Raw genomic sequence first — 20591 nt, forward strand, 5'->3', positions numbered from 1 at the left:
GAGCGGCGCCTGCAAACCACTACATAACCAATCTCCTCCGCTGTTTTCCGCTCCCTTCTTTCCTCATGCTCAGACTCTTCTCTCGCCGCTTTCCCTGCCAACCTCGGCCGCGGCCCCTACAACTCATCCTCCCTTCATTTCGATTCCGCTTGCAAAGACCCTTCACCAGCGCCATGTCTGACTTGACTGTGGACTTGACTGCGCCCAATGGCGTCAAGTACACCCAGCCCCTCGGCTTATTCATCAACAACGAATGGGTCAAGTCCACCTCCGGCGAGAAGCTTGCCAGCATAAACCCAACGTACGTTTGACACTTCCTCATATCAACCATATGTCACTGACTGGGCAATGAAGGGACGAGAGCGAGATCGCCTCTGTCTATGCAGCTGACGCTGAGGATGTCGACCTTGCAGTCAAAGCCGCACGCAAGGCATTCAAAAACCCTGCGTGGCGGGACATGCCGAGCGTCGAGCGTGCTGAGCTTATGTTCAAGCTCGTCGCCATAGTTGAGAAGAACAAGGAAGTGCTTGCTACCATCGAGACCTGGGACAATGGTAAGTGCTGCCACTCACATGTCTAAGATAAAGGCCATCATGCTGAGTGCGCCACAGGCAAGCCGTACGCCGTTGCTCGCGATGAGGACTTGGGCGAGGTCACCGGCACCCTCAAGTACTACGCAGGCTACGCAGACAAGGTCCACGGCCAGGTCATTGACACCACTCCGGACAAGCTTGCCTACACCATTCGCGAGCCCATTGGTGTCTGCGGTCAGATCATCCCGTAAGTGCATCGTATCTTCAAGTTGGATCTTACTGACACGGTACAGATGGAACTACCCTCTGGCAATGGCGGCGTGGAAGCTTGGTCCGGCTCTGGCTTGCGGTAATACTGTTGTCCTCAAGGCAGCGGAGCAGACCCCGCTCTCTATTCTTTACTTCGCCAACCTGATCAAGGAGGCCGGTTTCCCTCCCGGTGAGTTTGGCGGCAATCCTAAGCCTTTGTGAATAGGTCGCTGATAGCAAGCAGGTGTTGTCAACATCATCAACGGCCACGGCCGCAAGGCTGGTGCTGCTCTCGCTTCGCATCCCGACGTTGACAAGATTGCTTTCACCGGAAGCACTGCAACTGGGCGTGAGATCATGAAGATGGCCGCGACAAACTTGAAGAACATCACCCTCGAGACTGGCGGCAAGTCACCGCTCCTCGTCTTCGATGATGCGGAGCTTGATCAGGCTGTCAAGTGGGCGCACATTGGCATCATGTCCAACCAGGGCCAGATCTGCACGGCAACCTCCCGCATCCTCGTCCAGGAAGGCGTATACGACAAGTTCGTTGCCGCTTTCAAGGACCACGTCAAGGCTACGAGCACTGTTGGTGATCCCTTCCAGGACTCTACCTTCCAGGGCCCGCAGGTCACCAAGGCACAGTATGAACGCGTGCTGTCGTACATCGAGCATGGAAAGTCGGAAGGCGCTACTCTCGTGGCGGGTGGTGAGCCGCATAAGAACGCCAACGGCAAGGGCTTCTTCGTCGCGCCCACCATTTTCTCGGATGTGAAGCCTGAGATGAAGATTTTCCGCGAGGAGATCTTTGGACCGTTTGTCGTCATCACCTCGTTCAAGACGGAGGAGGATGCCATCGAGCATGCCAACGACTCGGCCTACGGCCTTGGCAGCGCTGTTTTCACCCAAGATATCACCAAGGCACACCGTGTGGCGCGGAAGATTGAAGCGGGCATGGTCTGGATCAACAGCAGCAACGACAGCCACTACGCCATTCCGTTTGGCGGTGTGAAGCAGAGCGGGATTGGACGCGAGCTGGGAGAGGCGGGGTTGGATGCGTATACGAACAAAAAGGCGGTTCACGTCAACTTGGGTTCGCGGTTATGAGCAGGCGGGAGCGAAATTTGACCAAGCGGTGGGAGCTGCGGCATTTACGGGCCGTTTGTTTGAAGGTTGTGCGAGCGATTTCTAGGTTGCAGATTCAGAAATGGCAAGAATTCGAGGTTTGAGGCGGAGCCATGTGGCCACGATGCCGCCAGCTAAGCATCCTCCCATGCGCGTCACGGATTGGCGGCGGCTATTGGACGTCATCGTGACCAGCCGACGGTGGGCACGAGACCGGCGATCAGGGACGTCAACGGCTGACCTGCTGCGGCTGGGCCGTTCGTGTGGAGGTGGTGGATGGGGCAAGCGTCTGGTGTGCCTCGCGGGTGTGTGTCAGAGTGCGTGATTACCCAGGCTGTGGACCCGGCCAGGGCAGTACTGCCGCGCCGGTGAGGCATTCGGGCTCGGCTGCGCCTGGCGCCCAAACGCACGCAGCCGCGCAGCCAGCGGCAAGGCCGGCTGCAGTCGCGCAGGCAAACGCCCGTAAGTCCGCGCGCAGGGCCGGCAGGGTCTGGCTTCGGCGGCGCGGCGAGGGCGGCGATAGCGAGGCCGAAGGTGCAAGACGAAGGGGCCGTGCGGCGGCCGGGGCTGGTGGGCGTGGTTGACAAAGGTGCCGCTGAGAGCAAGACCCGCCCGCAGAGCACGTCCTGGCTCTGGCCCGCCCAAAGCTCCATCGTCATCTGGCGCATCTCGCCCGCATCTGAAAAGGCAGCGTCGCAACCTATGCAGACGTCGCCCCAGGCCTCCGCCCGCGCCGCGCAAACCCAGCTGCTCTGCACCGGCACGCGTTGCCCGCTTGTCCCGGGCTCGGCAGAAGTTAACGAGGCGGCCAACTCCACAGACTACCTTGAACGCTGCACAGCCCGTCCGCCGTCACCACGCGCCCGAGCACGAACCCAGCACCCAGCACCACCACCGCCGCTGCTCCAGCTTCGCGCCGCCGCTCCACCACTCGCCTCTCGCATGCTCCACCGGCACCAGCTCCCCAGCACCTAGCTGCCCGCACCGACCCTGGCTCGACGCCGGCTTCAACGTCCCTCCGACCCCCACACGCTCCTACCTCACTCCCTCGCGGCCGGCCCCTGCCCTGTGCACACGATCTGCACAGCGTCGGTCGAAGGCTGCTTCCTCGCATTCCTCTCGCGCCTGTACAGACCTCCATAGAACCCGCCGACCGCTCCATACTCCTCCTAGCCTCGCCCGCCCCCGAGCCCACCGCCCAGCAGCGCCGCCGACAGAGCACCATGGGCAACACCCCGTCCAAGAAGGGCGATGGTAACGGCCCGCAGCTTGATCGCGATGGCTACGCATCCTTCTCCCGCTCCGATACGAAGGAGTCAACGCGCTCGATAAGGAACTCAATCCGGAACAAGATCCCCGGCACGAGCACCAAGACGGACAGCCCGCGCAATTCGATCCAGGGCCTGGGCGCCGACAGCAACACCAGCGTGAACAACCTGGAGAAGCTGGACTCACCTTCCGCAAAGTCTGCCTCGAGCAGCGCTCAGGCCGCACACAGGCGGTCGGGCTCGACGTCGTCGGCGCCGCCCGTCGGTCTCGACTCTGCTGCGTCGCGAGAAGACGCCGTGTCGGACAGCGACCAGCCACCGCCGTCGCCCACGCAGTCGGCAACCGTAGGCCATGGGCACGAATCGGTGAACCAGGCGCAGCGGACCGGCGAAGTTGACCACGTTTCTGACACACCGCCCACCGGCCTGCCGCCGCCTTCCGCGCTCACCAGGCCCAAGGAATCGATTCTTATGAAGAGGGACCAGCCAATCCCCCGCGCAGCTGAGGCACAGACTGAGAATGGGTCGCCGACCATGGAGCTGGGCGCGCCCAAATCTATTGACATTGACGACATGATCTCCAGGTTGCTGGACGCCGGCTATTCGGCGAAGGTCACAAAGACAGTGTGCTTGAAGAACGCCGAGATTTTTGCCATCTGTCAGGCCGCGCGAGAACTGTTTCTGTCGCAACCAGCGCTCCTTGAGCTTTCACCGCCAGTCAAAATCGTTGGTGATGTGCACGGGCAATACACGGACCTCATCAGAATGTTCGAGATGTGCGGTTTCCCGCCCAGTTCCAACTACCTGTTCTTGGGTGACTACGTCGACCGAGGCAAGCAAAGCTTGGAGACGATTCTGCTGCTTTTGTGCTACAAGCTCAAGTTTCCGGAGAACTTCTTTCTCCTCCGCGGCAACCACGAGTGTGCCAACGTTACGCGTGTCTATGGCTTCTACGATGAGTGCAAACGCAGGTGCAACGTCAAGGTCTGGAAGGCGTTTGTGGACACGTTCAACACCCTGCCCATTGCTGCCATCGTTGCAGGCAAGATCTTCTGTGTTCACGGTGGCCTGTCGCCAAGTCTCTCGCACATGGACGACATCCGCCAGATTGCCCGGCCCACGGACGTCCCTGATTACGGTCTCTTGAACGACCTGCTGTGGAGTGATCCGGCAGACATGGACAACGATTGGGAAGCAAACGAAAGAGGAGTCAGCTACTGTTTCGGCAAGAAGGTTATCATGGAATTTTTGCAACGACACGACTTCGACTTGGTTTGCCGCGCGCACATGGTGGTTGAGGACGGATACGAGTTCTTCAACGATCGAATCCTGGTGACAGTTTTCTCGGCGCCCAACGTAAGTACATGCCCATCCTTGGCTTGGTCTTTATACGCTGACGCTAGCAGTATTGCGGTGAGTTTGACAACTGGGGGGCAGTCATGTCGGTGTCTGCCGAACTACTATGCAGTTTCGAATTGCTCAAGCCACTGGACTCGAGTGCACTGAAGAGCCATATCAAGAAGGGCAGGACCAAGAGGCAGAGCATGCTCAACAGCCCGGTATGTACCTCGATCCCTCTGCACATTACACAAGCTGACATGATGTAGCCGGCAAATCAGTACCCGCAGTCTTACTAAGTGATGTACGCGGCCCCGCACAAAGGCGGTCTCAACATTCCGCGTCGAAGAATACCCGAGTGTGCGGACATTCGTCCGATGACATGTGATGGCTTCATGCAACTACGCCTGAGCGACACGACGGAGGATTTTGCCTCGGGAGACGCATTAACATACGGTTTCACGTATCGTGCGACTTCAGCACGCCACGGACGAGTAGATGGCGGGTGGAAGACGGAATGAACGCGAACGGGGTCCAGTGAGGCGCGTGGCTAAGACCCAGACCTTCGGTGTATGCACTCTCTGCATGGATTTTTGATGGTACTTTACACACGACTCTTGGCGCGGGGAGTTAGCTGGAGCACGATTTGGTTTCATTGTCTCTTCCCTTCCTGCTGGTCGAGCATGCCCGACACCGGTCTCAACCCTTTCAACAGATTTTATTTTTGGTTGGGTTCCGCACCAAGTCTCCTTTCACGAGGGGTGCGGTGTGTCGGCGTTTTAGTCTCAAGAAAGAAAGAAGCGCGTTCGCGACTGTTTTGCTGTGCCGGATGCAGGGTGGTGTCTTGAAGCGCGGCCTTGTACAATAAACGCAGTGTAATGTCGAATACTAGTCTTCGTGGCCGCGTGATCCATGTGTCTCGCGTGAGAATTCTGCCAAGACCCGGCTAGAGAAGGGATTGTCTTGCAGTGCGGGGGTGCTTGGGAACGCTTCGCGTAGGTGGTCGTTCCTGGTCGTCTTTGTTGTTGCGAAGGTCAGAGGCTCAGGCCAATCAGGCACTGGAGTGGTGCGCTTATTTAGCTGTTTCGGTGCTAGCTTCCGAGGCTGGCCCGAGCGCGCGAGCCCGCCCACACAGCTTTTCGACTCGAGCGACTCTCACTTTCTTGCCCACGACGACGACGAGCCGACGCCAGCAACAACACCCAGTACGTGCCCGCCCCCTCGCCTGCGCGACGCCTCCAGCACCGCAATCAACCCCCTACAAAACACGCCGCTGCGCGTCTCCGGGACTTTTTGGGCTAATCTCAATTCCTTCTCTCGCAAGCAGGAACCCGGGACTCTTCCGTTCTCCCACCCTTCATAAAATCGCAAAAATGGCCGACGCTCCTGCCCCCGCCGCCGGTGCGGCTGCCCCCGCCCGTGGCGGTTTCGGTGCTCGTGGTGGTGACCGCGGCCGTGGCCGTGGCCGTGGACGTGGCCGCCGTGGCGGTCGCCAGAACGAGGAGAAGGAGTGGCAGCCCGTCACCAAGCTCGGCCGTCTCGTGAAGGCCGGCAAGATCAAGTCGATGGAGGAGATCTACCTGCACTCGCTGCCCATCAAGGAGTTCCAGATCATCGACTTCTTCCTGCCCAAGCTCAAGGATGAGGTCATGAAGGTGAGCAGCAAACGCCCGATTTTTTTATTCCCTTCTGTGTGGATTTGGGAGGGAGATGGGTGTGGAGAGAAGACTCGGGTTTGGGGGGCATTGTGGATGTGTCTGGAGGAACACATGGATTATGGGCTCTGCTGGAAATGTTTTACGGGATTCGGAGGCTAATGCAACTCGAAACTACAGATCAAGCCCGTCCAGAAGCAGACCCGTGCCGGTCAGCGCACCCGCTTCAAGGCCATCGTTGTCATCGGTGACGCCGAGGGCCACATTGGTCTTGGTATCAAGACCTCCAAGGAAGTCGCGACTGCCATCCGCGCCGCCATCATCATCGCCAAGCTCAGCGTTGTGCCCATCAGGAGAGGTTACTGGGGCTCCAACCTCGGTGAGCCCCACTCTCTGCCCGTCAAGACCTCCGGCAAGTGCGGTTCCGTCACCGTCCGTGTAAGTATCCCCCGTTCCAATTTTGGGTGAAAACCCCGGCGTTTGAGCAAGCAATTGACATATCGCAGCTCATTCCCGCCCCCCGCGGTACTGGCCTCGTTGCCTCCCCCGCTGTCAAGCGTCTCCTCCAGCTTGCTGGTGTCCAGGACGCCTACACCGCCTCGGCCGGTTCCACCAAGACCCTCGAGAACACCCTCAAGGCCACCTTCACCGCCGTCACCGGCTCGTACGGCTTCCTCACCCCCAACCTCTGGAAGGAGACCAAGCTCGTCAGGAGCCCGCTGGAGGAGTTCTCCGACGTCCTCCGCGAGGGCAAGAAGTACTAAGCGATTTGCTTCGTTGCTGGACGATTGTCAAGGGAGTGGTCACGATGATGGGTTTTCTTCACACCACAAGGGTTTCTGGCTTGTTTTGAAACGGTTCCGATGCATGGCCCCTCTCCACACCTCTCTCGGATGGAGTTGCGCGCGCGGGGTTTTCGGAGGGAGAAACCTATCGTACAGCATAGGTTCTTGCTTCGAAAAGTGAAAAAAGAGATGCAATGCAGTTCCGAAAAAATGCATTGAGCGTATGACTTCACACGAGATCCTTGTTGATGAGACTTGCATGTGATGTTGAAAGTGTGCCCATTTGTAATCTTGGAATCCTCCCGACGTTGGATTGGAAGGGACTTAGCGCTCGTCACCGGTAGACGCGCCGGAAAGCTTGATAATCAATGCATATTCCATACTTCCTCCCGCCTACATACATCATCACTTCGGTCGTCGGCCTAGGATTGGCTACCTCTTCACGAACCCCTTCACGCGTCTCTTCGCACAACTCTGGTTCCGGTCAGCGCTAATCAGCCTCCACTAAGCCCGGCTATTTTAGGCGTTGATGATTCAAGTGCCGGTTGTTGAGTAATAGTAGTCCGTTAGTAAGGGAACTGGGTCGTCGATATCTGTGGGTGAGGGAGGGTTTGTTCTTTGGTGACCGGACGGGTTTCTTTGGTTGCTCAGGTGTAGTGTTTGGTGGCTGCTCACTTTTTGAACGTTGCCTTGTGGCTTTTGGCGTGCTGGTTCATCTTTTGGAATTCTGCTTCTAAGGCGAATTTGAATGGATGTGGCGGTTTCTTTTACTGTCGTTTTCTGACTACCATCCGGAAGGCAAGACGGAAGAGAAAAACCATAGAGCTCGCATGTTCATCTTTTCCCAAAAGTACGACAATAGCAACAAGCCAGCTGATCCTTAGACCCACTCCGGCCAGAAAGAGCGTGTGCACGCGCACAGTATGAAGAAGGGCACTTGGCTTTCACGCCTTTATATATCCTCGTTGGCCAAGCTTGACATTGGATCTTTGGATCAATATGAGGTTCATTCACTTTCTCCTTATTGATTTTACCAATACATACGCGATTAACACTCCGTTCTGAGTGCCACACATAAAGCAAACATCTAGGTACGGCTCAACGGTGCAGGTCATCGCCACGCCATGGTGCCGTTCATCACTGCACTATAATACAGTACGCCAGCATTTTGTAGAACAGACGGAGGCCAGCGCCAGCGCGGGAAACTCAGGGGCTTTCCGCACCAACCCAGCGTGCGTCGCTTGCACCGACAACACAAGGCCAGTAGGTTTGGATGAAGTTAATGCCCTTGTTACCTTTCCTCGGCCGATGAAGCGAGAGAAATAGCGGATCAGGATGGAGGCCGCTCTTATAGTAGAGAGACAAGGAGAGTTGCCGTGACATCCACGTGAAAGGCGCATGTGCGATGTCCAGGCTACGACTCACACGTGCGCAGGACGGGATCGCTGGTTAGCACCGTATGCACCACAAACCTGTCGCAGCGACAGCGGCCATTCCTGTCACTCTCCACAACACAAGCAGCCGTAAACCCATGGTCACAGACCACCAAGTTCCCTCAACCCCGAGGAGGAAACGCCACCATGCCGTCCCCGCGACCCAAGCCGCTCCCGGCCTTTCCCCCCCCCCCCCCCCCCCCCCCCCCCTTACCAGGCAAAAGCAACACTATCGGAGGGAACCATTGACCGAGGCCTCAACGGCGGCGGCGGCCGCTTCGGCGGCGTCGGCGACCTCCCGCCATCACCCCCATCACCACCACCATCACCACCACCACCACCACCACCACCACCACGACGCTTCCGCTTATAATGCCTCGCGTTCTTCTTGCGCTTCGACAAGCTGCAGCCGCCCTTCTGCGTCCGCACCCTGCACCTTGCACACGCATCGCCGGGCTTGCTGACCTGCGCCGCGCCCTCGCGGGAGTAGACCCAGCACTCGAAACCCCTTGCGCGGCAGCTGTCGCAGCGGGCGTCGCCGAGCTTCTGCTCGCCCAGCTCGAGCTCCATGATGCGGCAGGCGTTCGTGACGACGCGCCGCCGGTTCGCGTTGGTGCGGTTGAGCGGGATGTCGAGGAGGTCGGACCACCATTTGTCGCGGACGACGGGTGTGTAGGGGGCGCTGCACTTGTCGGCGGACCAGTGCCAGGGGATGCGGGGCTGGTCGGCGATTTGGGTGCGGGCGTATTCGGTGCGGGCGTGTTCGGTGCGGGCGAGGCCGGCGGCGGGAGAGGGGGCGCTGGATACGGGCCGCTTGTTAGATGTTTTTCTTGTGGGCTGTGCTATGTGGCAGTGAAGTACGTACGGCTGAGGAGGCGGAGGCGGTTGTTGTGATCGCGCGGGGTATGCGAAGAAAGGCGTGGAAGAACGAGAGGAATGGGAGGAATGAGGAGGGTGGGAAGGCTGTGAAGGTGTCACGAAAAGAGGAGAACGGGGGAGAGCAGGATCAGGTGGGGTGTGTAGAGGCGAAGGATTAGGTAAAGCGGGTTCTGGAGATGGAGTACGAGGTTGTGGCTCGGAGGGTAAGTTGGCAAGCGCAGAAGGGCTGTGTAGTCGCGAGAGTAGGGCGGATGGGGAAGAGGGAGGCGTATGGAATTCGTCCGGGTCCGAGGAAGATGAGGGAGGAGCGGGAGCTGCTGGTGCGGGAGACGGGGCCCTCTCTGCCCTGACTATCCGTGACCCTCGACTAAACCCGCAGACCACAGCAGGCATTGTGAGGTGAAGCGGCCAGAGAAGGTACAGCTTTGACACCAGAGATTCTTTCGGATACACAGCAGGAGGAACTGATGCAGCCCATTGAATCGCACGATGATAGTGATGCTTGAGTGGTCGTCCGCCGAATTGTCTGCGCGGTTGCTATGAGCAAGAGATGAGAGTCAGGGCGCTCCGGTCGAAATATTGCGTCTGCTCCAGAAACAAGCGCGAGAGCTGCCGAAATGGTCTGCGAACGATGGTTGTCGGAAATGCGAAGTTGATGGTTGCCGATGGAGAAGGAGTTGGGGGGAGTTGACTGGTGTTCCTAAGTGACTGAGGAGTTGACAGATCGCTCCAGCAAGCCTTTTGATTGGTCCAGAAGTTTATCCCATCAAACTAATCCCGAAACGACAAAGCATCAACTGATACAACGCATTCGAAGCCACATTGAAAGCCAAACAGAAACTTGAGGTTTCTCTGACTATCTCCATGCAGCTTGATCGACATGGTGAGATACATCGTGTTCCGCGCCGCCATTGCCGAAGGCAGAAGCATGACAACAACGGGGAACTTGTGGCTTTAGTGCATACAACGTTCTCAGCCCCAACAATGCATTCCTTCCAAGCCTTGAGCGATGATCACGAGGCTTACTGAAGACACTTCACGTGGAGTAATCTCAACGTATCTCATATAAAGAAGGCCCATCGTCTTTCTTTCCTCCATACTCGTCCATTGAGCAAAACGAGAATGCCAACCAAGAGCCGACTGTCTTTGGGAAACATTCAAGGGGAGGTTAATGTGACTGTCCCTGATGGTTAACTTAGGTTCGACTCGTTGCGTTTGGAGATTCCAGCGGAGATGCGCCTCACTGAAAACAATCTCCCAGCCCGCTCTCCACTTGCGTTTCGCGCTGGTGGTCGCTTCCATCCGTCCCACTAGATGATGAAGGACGGCGTTGCGGATAATGATGAACGGCACCATGAAGTGCACCATCCCACCTCGGCATCTCGGATAAGTGATTGAAAGCCCAAAGCGACCATACTTGCCCACTCCAAGTGTGTCTATGTCTCTATTGAAGACGGTCTCACGTGCAGGCTTTCGAACTTCCACATGTCTTTCATATAAATAGTGCCCTGATCTTTCATGCTCTTCTCTTTCTCTGCACCAAGCGAAGCAGGTTACCGGCCAATGAAGTCATGGTCGACGAGAACTTGTCTTGGTGACGAGGGGAATATTCACTGTGTCGGTGTTTCTTGTGGAGTCGGCTTGATCCAAAACCCATCCTCTACTTGGGTTTCGCGCAGGTGGCCGCTCTCATCTGGCCTACCTGATGATGATGAGGGAAGGCAGTATCAAACGGTGACGAAAGGCATCATGATTTGATAGTGATGGCATGTGCCATCCTGTCTCAACAATACAGATAGACAACTGATCAATTGATCCCGTGCACATGCCCACTCAGCACACCACCAATCAACATCCCCACCCCACCCCACAACTCACTTCCCCTCATGCCCATGCTTATTCCACGTCGCATTCCTATGCTTCCAATACAACCCACTCTTAATCGCCTCCCTAATCGCCCACGCGCCGCCCAGCGGCCACGCATCCAACAACCTTCTCTTCCACCCACCCTCCTCCTTCACCTTCTTCTCGACCTCGACATCCACCTTCACCTTCTCGTACACGCTCGGCAAGCCCGTCGCCCCGTACTTCTCCCTCAACCCATCGTACCACGCGCGATTGTGGTACGTCCGCCAAAACTCGTCTTCGGTGTAGTACGTGTGTGCGTAGAGCCACTTCATGCCGCCGAGGTCGCGCAGCTTCGTCTCCAAGTCGCGATTCAGCGCCGCGAAGGCGTCGATATCGTTTTGCGCGTGCGCGGGCGCCCAGCCCCACAGGCCGATGTTCAGCAGGGGCTTCAAGCGCGTCTCGGTGGTGCCCTTTTCGACATCCGCCACCTGTTCGACTTCGGACGGGTTGTTGGGGTGCATGGTGGGGAGGGGGCTCTGCTTGAGCGGGCACAGCCACAGCGGCCAGATGCCGAACGTGTCGGCCGTGTAGTCGACGAACTGCTCGGCGGTGGCGAAGGGCAGGGCGAGGTCCTGGACGACGTAGCGGCGCGACTGGCCGCTGGCGTGGAGCGCGGCGTAGAGCATGCGCGTGTGCAGGAAGTCGTCGAGGACGCGGCGCGTCGCGGCGTTGAAGGGGAAGTGGAAGTACTCGAAGGCGGAGCGGCCGACCCAGAAGCCGCCGCGGTCGTAGCGGAAGAGGTATTCGGCCAGCGGCACCGCCTCGGTCGTCTTGCGCCCACCCTTGATCTGGTCTTGCACGTGCAGGTAGAACCAGGGGTCCTTGGGCGCGCTGAAGGTGCGGACCGGGGCGGCCGCCGAGGGCTTGTTGGTCGCGCGGCCGGTGATGATGGCGCCCGAGGTCTTGGAGAAGAGGATTCCGTCGACGTAGTCGTATGTGTCGGGCTCCTTGATGAGCTGTTCGGACAGCTCTACGGCCTCGGCGACGCTCGACACCGGGTGGTAGGTCGTCTCGACGAACTTCTTGGCTTCCTTGAGCTGCAGCTCGACGAGAGTGGTGACGCCGAAGGTGCCGACGGCGCCGGCAGCGCCATGGAAGAGGTCGGGCCTCTCTGTGCGCGAGCATCGCACGACTTCGCCGTTGGCCAGTACCATTTCGACCCAGTTGATGGTCTGGTCGAAGTAGCCGTACTTGAAAGAGCTGCTCTCGCCTGAGGTGCCGGAGTAGCCGCCGCCGACGGTGATACCAGGAAACTCCATGATAACAGGGGGGATGAGACCGTACTTCATGGTTTCTTCGGCGAGGCGGTCCATAGGCACGTTGGGTTGGACGAGGGCGGTACGAGCTTCAACATCGACCTTGAGCACGTGCGATAGACCACTGGTATCGATGAAGTTGGTCTTCCTTCTCGTCGCGGATTGGCGAGTGCTGTTGGTCGAGCCATGCGAGATGCGGAACTTCTCTCCTCGCTCATGGAAACCGCGGACATCAGCGGAAATCTTAGCGACAGCCTTTGCGTGGTCCTCTAACGAAGGTGTTGTTGAAGTAGGAGCTTGCGCAGCGAGGGACGTAGACTGCGAGAATTGACGGGCATTCTGCCTAACAATGCTACTTTGAGCAACACGGGCCGGGGGTGTCGATCTCCGAGATGCGGTTGACAGTGGCGATTGCCTGCCGCATGTTGCCATACAACCTTGCTTTCGCGGTCAGTTTTGCTGCGCAACAAGCCATTGACGGAGGGGACAAAGCATACGCGCCGATATCGGGCGGAGCCCAATGCGGGCTGAGCGTGCACGCAGGACGACTGGACTTGACATTTTGCCCGGTTGAGAGGCGGAAAAACTGCAGCGCGCCCTCGAGAAGTTCCCAGCCGGAGCTCAGACCATCTGGCTGACGTAATCGAACCGGAGTGACGCGTTGATTTTGGTGCAGGCGACGATAGGTGTCAAACACCCATATAAAGTAGTGATAGGAAGTTGCTTCGAGCGCGCAATGCGGAGGTTACCATTGTTCAGTTGTCACGCGAAAAAAGTCCCACCACTATTCTCTGCTCCGAAAGGACGGCTAGCACACCGAAATCGGGCGCAAGATAACGGCATCTGCCACTGGTTGGGTATGTGCTTTACAGATGCGTGAAATCCGGAGAAAGCACTTTCTTCCGTTTGCTGTCTGGAAAGGTGCTGGCCCCGAGCCCTTCGGCGCATGCCTGTTGCAGCTCTTGCACTCTGACACGGCAAAGCGGAACCCCACGAGTTTAATACGAGATTGTTTGTGCCTCCCTCAGTTTGGAAGCTCATCTGGGGTCGTGTGGCTTTGGAAAGTGTGTTTGGACGCTCGGCTGCACTTGCGCGAAGAAGTCCTCATGCTCCTTGTGCACTTCACCCGACGCTCTTGCTCATGATCAGGTATGGCGGCACCTTGATCTTGCCTCCCCTCAACCTCTTTGCCGGCGGGCTGAATTCATCTTCACCGAACCCAAGCTTTTCATAAAATGCCAGAGCCACGGCATTGCTCCTGAAGCAGGTGAGCATAACCTTGTCCACGGCGCCCTCGGTCGCGCATAGATCCACTATGTGCATCAAATGCCTGCCCAGGCCGGTGCCTCGATGGCCCTCTGCGAGATGAATCTCGTATATGTAGATGACGGGGTAATCGTCCTCGATGGTGAACATGAAGGCGAGGAAGGCGATGATTTCGCTCGCCAGCTTCTCGTCCTTGGATTTCGTAGGGACCGCATCGCGTGCATGTGCGTCGGCGTGGGCGGAATCGACACGAGAGGGTTTCCGGACGAGCAGGTACTGCATATGATCCTCCCTCATCTCGCGCTGCTTGTTTTTCGGATGCCAGCCGCGGGGAGAGTTCTTGTAATCGGCGGCGGACGTGGTTTCGATGAGGCTGAAGCAGGCCATCAGCTCGTCGTCGCCGAGGTCGGCCACGGGCTTGAGAGAGATGTCGTAGTCGCGGTACTGAAGCAGCTTCGAGGGCGATGGAAAAAAGCGATCAAAGAAGGCGGGGCGCGGGAGGGCATTGATCTTGTCGATAAGGTCCTCTGGTCGCGGCTTGGGCCGCTTGAGCCCTTGGCACAGGCCGCCGGGCATGTCGGCGGGTTCAATGGCGGGGCAGTGGAATGGAGGGATGCAGGACAGCGACGCGTTGTAGGGGAAGACGCGCAGACGCGTGGTGGTGGGGCGGATGCGCACGGACGTATGACGAGGTGATCCAGAAGCTGCAGCTACTTCTCCGCCCAGCCTTGTCCGCCGCCAAAGCCACCAACATGCTCTTTTTTCGCCAGGCATCTCTGCAGGCGCGTGCCTATGCCTCCGTGGCGGCGCGGCCTTCGAGATTTGGCGGCCGGAGGAAGGGACCGACGATAGGGCTTGACCATGTAGCCGCCATTTCCACCACTACCGCGCCGGGTTTGCGCTGATCCGTCACCAGTTCATCCAAAGACAGCGTGTGATATCACTTTGGAGAGACATTATCAGAGCACTCAATAGTATGTTGGTGAGATTCAGTCTGTTTCCGATAGTAATTGACATGTTCAGAAATCCCCCCGTCATCGACCCGCCACGAACTCCACCAGTATGCCAGGACCGAGTTTGAGAGGAATCGGGATGTAACGGACCTGGTGGGTTGAATCCTTCTTTCAACGAGTAGAGGCGCTTACAAGATGGGCAGACGCATATAAGATATCTGATCTCGGTATGTCATGAAGGTCATTCGCTTGTAGGCCTTCAAGCTCACTATCTGCAGACTGGCAAGACAGAATTCGACTCCATGAGGCGGTACGTCGAAGAGCAAGCCAGGTGAAGCGGAAGCGTATCTACCAAATTTCGTAAACTAAGTGCTATCCGCACATGTTCAGTCTGTGTTGAGACACTAAAGGTAACTTTTCTTCAAGCATTGGCCTTGCGAGACCGCATCCGACTGACTTCTGATAGGGAAAACATTGTCTCTGGGAGTGACGTGCATTTGGCTCGCTGAAGCGTCTCGCTGCCGCAGCAAACTGGATATGCCCGCTGGGATTGAACATATTCTTCTATATTCGTTGATCTACCACTGTAAACCTTGATCCTGTCATTCTTTCTGAACTGTCCTGACCCTGCATAAGCGGGTCATGCCAGGCACGGATACGTCCGCCCAACTGCAAACTTGGAATTCACACGTTCCACGAAGCGCAAGCTGTGGCATGCTCTCTGCAACGGCTACGCCTTACGTGTTGGCGCGAGAGTCGGACCTCGGTGGTTGATTGGGATCCCGGTGATCTTTTACCCCTTTTGTCAGCCCCGATTGTCCTCCACCCCTTGCTAGTCCCCATCACCACCCTACCAAGTCATTTCTACCTAGCCAGCTTCGTTTCAAGCCGTGTGTAGCCCTGATGCACGCTTTGGTGTGTCCAGAATCTCCCTGTGTATCTCAAGGGACCGTTTTATTTGCTACATAAACCCAAAACTCATTTGCCACTTCAACTTCCTCCAAAGAAGCCACCAATCACGGTCTTGTGGTCTAGTGGTATGATTCTCGCTTAGGGCACACTCTAAGTCACTTGCGAGAGGCCCCGCGTTCGGTGAGTTCATCGGTTCAATTCCAAGCCTCAACACAATTCTAACAGTTATCCAGATCCGCGGCAAGACCCTGAATTATCTTTTTTTGCTCCTTCCAAGGACGCAGCTCTTTTGCCCTAGCCGTACATGATCATGTGTCCATCCATCAATGCAGTGCGTTGCCAACTGCAGTCCTTTTTCTTGAAGCATCAAGGGCAGTTGATTTTTTTGTGCATGGAGAATTCTCGGCGGTGTGTGGCCGGTCCGGCATTCGGCCGGCATGTGTGCTCTAGGTGACAACCCCATGCAACCTACTACTACTCCTTACGATATCGTCGTCTCTCTCCCATCTACGCTCTCGGTCGACCCGGACCTCATTTTTGATCCGGGCTGAACTCCTTTCCATCCAACTTCTCCCAGCTAGCCCCATATCCCCTGTTACTTAGTCTTTGTCTGCATATTGGCTAGAAAGGTATTAGATTCACTGCGACGAGTCCAGACTACGCACTCGGGTTCCTTGGTTTTACACCATGGCGTGCTACCATACCGGTTGGCACGAGGCTGTGCGCACGTCGGTTGATCTACCACACACCCCTGTCAGTCGCTTATGCGGGTTTGATGCGGGTTTGTGCAGGAGCCTCCTCCACGTCAGCAAACCGCAATCAGCCTCAACAGTAACAGCTGCTGGTTCTCTGTGGGTTTTGCTTGCTTGCGCAGGATGTGGTAGCTGCGGGCTTAGTGCTCCGCAATGGACGATTCGCTGCCTTCGTCAGGCTCCATTCCTTCGCAGCACAATGGCTCTGGTTTGCATGCCTGAGCCCACAGTTGCAAGGAGCCCCTTTCAATGATCCGTTCAATGCACAGTAACCAAAGCAGCTTCTCGGGACTGATCGAGTTATGTTTGAACATAGTAACTTGAAGATAGTGGACCGCACCTGCAGTACGGTTTTTCCTCGGAATCGCACTCAGCCTTGCGCGGATTTGCGGTGATACTTAAGACCATCTTTTGCCTGCAACTTGGAAACTTTCCCTCTTGATTGCCTTATTGCTGCATCGCTGCCGGACTTCCGTTCATCCACCGCCAGATCACAGTCGCAAGATCCTGATTCGCCGGCCTCAACCTGCACATCATTCAGCCCTCAGGACCGATAAGAGCCATCCGCTACGGGGAAACAAGAATCTTGAAACACAAGTCGAAGGGCAAACAGAAGCGCTCGGAGAATTTCCATCCGTTGTCTGCAGGTTGACTCCAGGATCCGCATCCCACGCCAAGTCATTCACCTACCTCGAATACTACCGTTAAGTCGCGAGTGCTCAACACGCAAAACCCTCGCCACCGTCCACGCGCAGATACGTGTTCGCGACAGTCGCTGGAGCAACCTAGGCGTCGTACGCACGCTATCGTCTGCTCACCGAACTTTCAACCCGGCCGTCCTAAATATTCGCAACCGAGCGTCCCAAGCTCCAAAACCTACTGTAGCGTCACCTTCGCACCGTCATATGCTACCAGTTTTCCCTCCATTCAGCTTTCGCCATGGACCTGCAATGGTTCGGTGCTGGGACTCTTCCCTTTTTGGGGGCGGGGCGAGGGTTTCTCGAGACTTTAGCGCTGGGTTTTTGGTGTTGAATCTTTCAGCCGCGCCTTTGCGCACGTCTATGTGCCTCTTCCCACCACGCAATCCCCCATACTCTGGAGAATTGAAAAAGGGCTGCGAATATGGGACACCCTTCTCAAGCAAACCGCAGCCAGCGAGTCGCTCTTCACAGTGTCCTGCGAATTTTACCTCTTCGAAATCCCTCGTGTGCCTCTCAGCTCCACTCTCCTTCCTAAATCGGCCACATAAGCCTCAGGATGTCTGACAGCCACCGCCTACCACAGACCTTCCTCACCGGGCCCCCTGCAGCCGTCCAAGATGCCGACTACTACAACAGCGAAAACAGTATCCTAGCCACCCACTGGGACTTCGTTTCCAACAATGCCTCCACCACCATCACCATCAACAACAACACCACTACCACCACCACCACCTCTCATGGAACTGTGCGCACCCATAGTCAGGATGGAGAAGCCGCCGGCGGCACCAGCCCATCGCACCCAAACGCCCACAACACACCGTCCACGCCTTCCCCATCAGCCACGCCGAGCGACAGCGACAACGACGACGACGACAACAGCAGCAATACCAGCCTCCCCTCCCACCCCTCTCCCTCTCCCACCGCCCACGACGCAACCACCCTCAACCCCGGCCCACCACCACCACCACCACCACCACCACCATTCACATGCTGCAGCAAAACCTACCGCAGCGCCTTCACCCTGCACCGGCACCGCCGCGAGTCCGGCTCGTGCCCAGACCGGACCCGACTCCAGCCGCAGAAGTTCCGGTGCGACGCGTACGGCTGCGGCCGCGCGCTCGTGCGGCGCGCCGCGCTGGTCGCGCATGTGGAGCAGGTGCACGGGTGGCCGAAGAAGGCGGCCGAGGCGAGTGTGCATGCGAGGTATAATCGCGATGGGTCGAGTGTGGGGGTTGGGTTTTGATGGTGGGGCGGTGGCGGGGTGGAGATGGTGGGCTTGTTTTTGTTGGCGGCGGGGTGGAGATGGTCGGTGTTAGAAGGGTCGTCGTTTTTTGCGGGAGACGTGTGGTGAGGGAGGGAGGTAGGGAGGGAGAGTCGGATGGAAGAAGCGAGTGGGCGGGCGGGCGGGCCAGCCGGCTGGTCTGTTGATGTGATGTGATGGGCGCTGGCGCTGATCATGGAGACGGGTGGCGAGGAGATTGGAAGTTTCCTTGTGTCTGTGTTGGTGACGCTCGTTGCACTGCTGTGTATACCTCTTTTGGTCGTTTCTTGTTCTTCTTGGCGTTGGGATGAGCGTTGGCGTTGGCGTTTGTTTCGGTGTGGGTTTCCACTATTCTTCAGTGAGTGTCGAGGGGGCTTTTACGGCAGAGGGAATTAAGGTGTACAGAGTAGTGGAGGCGGTATGCCCATTGTCGTCTTTTCCATTTTCAGAGCCGGTACGGTACTACACGTACGAAACGAAGGTGAAGACAACATGATTGGAATTGGGCAGTTCATCACACACTGTTCACTTTGGTTAAATGCGATTGTACAGCATCTCTTGAGTGATTTTCCCTTGCTGCTTTTGTTTCTTTTTGATTTGGCTCTGTCCCTTCCATCAGTTCTTCAAAGAGATCTTGAATTGCACAGACAATTCAACTCAACTCAACATCGTGATCAATCTCATCCGCATCTTGATTCTCGTATGCTTCCCCGTGCATCAACCCATCGACATATACATCCCCGACAAGCTTGTAGGTATTGCCAACCAAGCGGATAACGTACAGCCGGTCAGTCCCTTGAAGAGCCACGATAGCATCGCCTTTCTCAATAGTATGCACGGCATTGTAAAACCGCCCTGCCTGGGTACGACCAAGGCAACGTCCGTAACTCAAGACATACCGCTCCACTCTCTCACTGGCCGTGCTCTCTTCTCCGGTCACACCACAATCGTTGCGTTCTGGATACGTAAAGCATGGGGCAAAAGCTTGAACTTTCGTCGCAATGTCATCGCAGCAGTCACGCATTTCCTTCGGAGGCGGGTCTTCGTCTTCGTCACACTCTGCTATCCAACGCGACCAGCTTCGGATGTAAGCCCAGAAGTGAAAGACCATGACTTCATTTGCGCTGACTTCAGCGCTGTGAGGTGGTGACCAAGGGGATCTTGCGGTGACTGTGCGAAGTAGGCTGACGACATCCTCGATGGAAAATCTATCAGGAAGGAGATGGATAAGTCTAGAGAGAAAATCGATATCTTGTGGCCAAGCAGTACTTGGACTTGGGGTAGATACGTAGTCTAGAATTCGTCCCCTGACCACAAGAATCGAGTCATGCGTGTGGAATCGTGCCAGGTGATAACCATATCGTTTTGGGTGTGGTTTGAACGTGCGGCCATATATCACATCGGGAGTGTTGAAATCCTGAGGGCTGTCGAGTGTGAGACACCAGGAGGGAAATTCTGAGCCTGACTGGGGCCACCAGAAGGCAGAGTTGAGCAGCTCTATCTCGTTTGAACTTTCGAGCACTCGAATCGACAGTTTCTTTGATAAGGTGACGGCTGTAGTAGCAGTTGAATAGTCAGGTTTGAGGCCTAGATCGTCTGTGTCCTGGGAGATGGCGAGAATGGCGTAAACTCGATCTCGGGGATCACTACACCGGAGTGGGAGGTACCACAACAGATTGGCAAAAAAGGACGCCCAACTATAGCTTGTTCCGGGTTCTAGACGGGAATATCTCTCCCACCACACGCCGTACAGAGAAGTTTCGATTTCATGCCAAGGTACCAAGCTTTCGCCTAAGTCTCTGAGGCCTGCGTCGCGATACTGCCGAGGGAGGTGACCAACTGCAAAGAGGATAGGTACGGTAGCGATGGAGTCCCAATCTATCAGGCGGTGTCCACAAAGTGTTGTGATGTCCTTGTTCAGCAACTGTTCCTGCACAATCCACAACCTTTGGGTCCATTCACCGTACGCAGCGCGTACTAGCCATTTCCAGCCTTGTTCGATGTATCGCTTGGTGACTTTGTTCTCATCGTGCGGTTCGTTGACTCTCAAGTCCAGGTCCGATGGAAGTTGCTCCATTTGCATGCTTCCATCGAGTTTCCAGTTCAAAACTCGCTCGGTACTCCCCGCCTCATGCATCTGACGCCAAGTGGCGTCTGAGAGAGTCCCGCTTATCCTCTTCAACAATTGGATTCCTCGTTTCTCCTCCTCCTCTTGTAGCGTTGCAGGTCCAAGATAGGTAATTACTCGGCTTGCTTGGGTGTATATCTGACTCAGCATTGCGACTTGATGGTTCTTTTCCTTCTCGTCCTGCTGGTT

General features: G+C 56.7%; 6 protein-coding genes across 6 annotated transcripts; 3 read left to right on the forward strand and 3 right to left on the reverse strand.

Annotated features, from left to right (window-relative positions):
• Window positions 1–173: 173 nt before the first annotated feature.
• ALD2_1 (mitochondrial aldehyde dehydrogenase) lies at window positions 174–1889 on the forward strand (the record flags this gene model as incomplete). Its single annotated transcript, XM_066781021.1, has 5 exons — window positions 174–301; window positions 355–554; window positions 612–780; window positions 827–972; window positions 1027–1889. 5 exons carry the CDS (start codon window positions 174–176, stop codon window positions 1887–1889), a joined length of 1506 nt encoding a protein of 501 aa, XP_066628967.1.
• A 1241-nt stretch (window positions 1890–3130) lies between these two features.
• On the forward strand, window positions 3131–4812 carry pzh1 (serine/threonine protein phosphatase Pzh1; the record flags this gene model as incomplete). The annotated part of the gene is made up of 3 exons (XM_066781022.1): window positions 3131–4531; window positions 4579–4734; window positions 4783–4812. 3 exons carry the CDS (start codon window positions 3131–3133, stop codon window positions 4810–4812), a joined length of 1587 nt encoding a protein of 528 aa, XP_066628968.1.
• A 1074-nt stretch (window positions 4813–5886) lies between these two features.
• RPS2 (40S ribosomal protein uS5) lies at window positions 5887–6932 on the forward strand (the record flags this gene model as incomplete). The annotated part of the gene is made up of 3 exons (XM_066781023.1): window positions 5887–6168; window positions 6349–6606; window positions 6675–6932. 3 exons carry the CDS (start codon window positions 5887–5889, stop codon window positions 6930–6932), a joined length of 798 nt encoding a protein of 265 aa, XP_066628969.1.
• A 1664-nt stretch (window positions 6933–8596) lies between these two features.
• On the reverse strand, window positions 8597–9658 carry SLS55_009628 (uncharacterized protein; the record flags this gene model as incomplete). Its single annotated transcript, XM_066781024.1, has 2 exons — window positions 8597–9223; window positions 9650–9658. 2 exons carry the CDS (start codon window positions 9656–9658, stop codon window positions 8597–8599), a joined length of 636 nt encoding a protein of 211 aa, XP_066628970.1.
• A 1481-nt stretch (window positions 9659–11139) lies between these two features.
• Window positions 11140–12861, reverse strand: SLS55_009629 (uncharacterized protein; the record flags this gene model as incomplete). Its single annotated transcript, XM_066781025.1, has 1 exon — window positions 11140–12861. The coding sequence occupies one exon, from the start codon at window positions 12859–12861 to the stop codon at window positions 11140–11142; it is 1722 nt and encodes a 573-aa protein (XP_066628971.1).
• A 690-nt stretch (window positions 12862–13551) lies between these two features.
• Window positions 13552–14271, reverse strand: SLS55_009630 (uncharacterized protein; the record flags this gene model as incomplete). The annotated part of the gene is made up of 1 exon (XM_066781026.1): window positions 13552–14271. One exon carries the CDS (start codon window positions 14269–14271, stop codon window positions 13552–13554), a length of 720 nt encoding a protein of 239 aa, XP_066628972.1.
• Between the last annotated feature and the right edge of the window lie 6320 nt (window positions 14272–20591).

This window comes from Diplodia seriata (genome assembly GCF_021436955.1).
Source record: "Diplodia seriata strain FDS-637 chromosome Unknown scaffold_10, whole genome shotgun sequence".
Lineage (NCBI taxonomy): Eukaryota > Fungi > Ascomycota > Dothideomycetes > Botryosphaeriales > Botryosphaeriaceae > Diplodia > Diplodia seriata.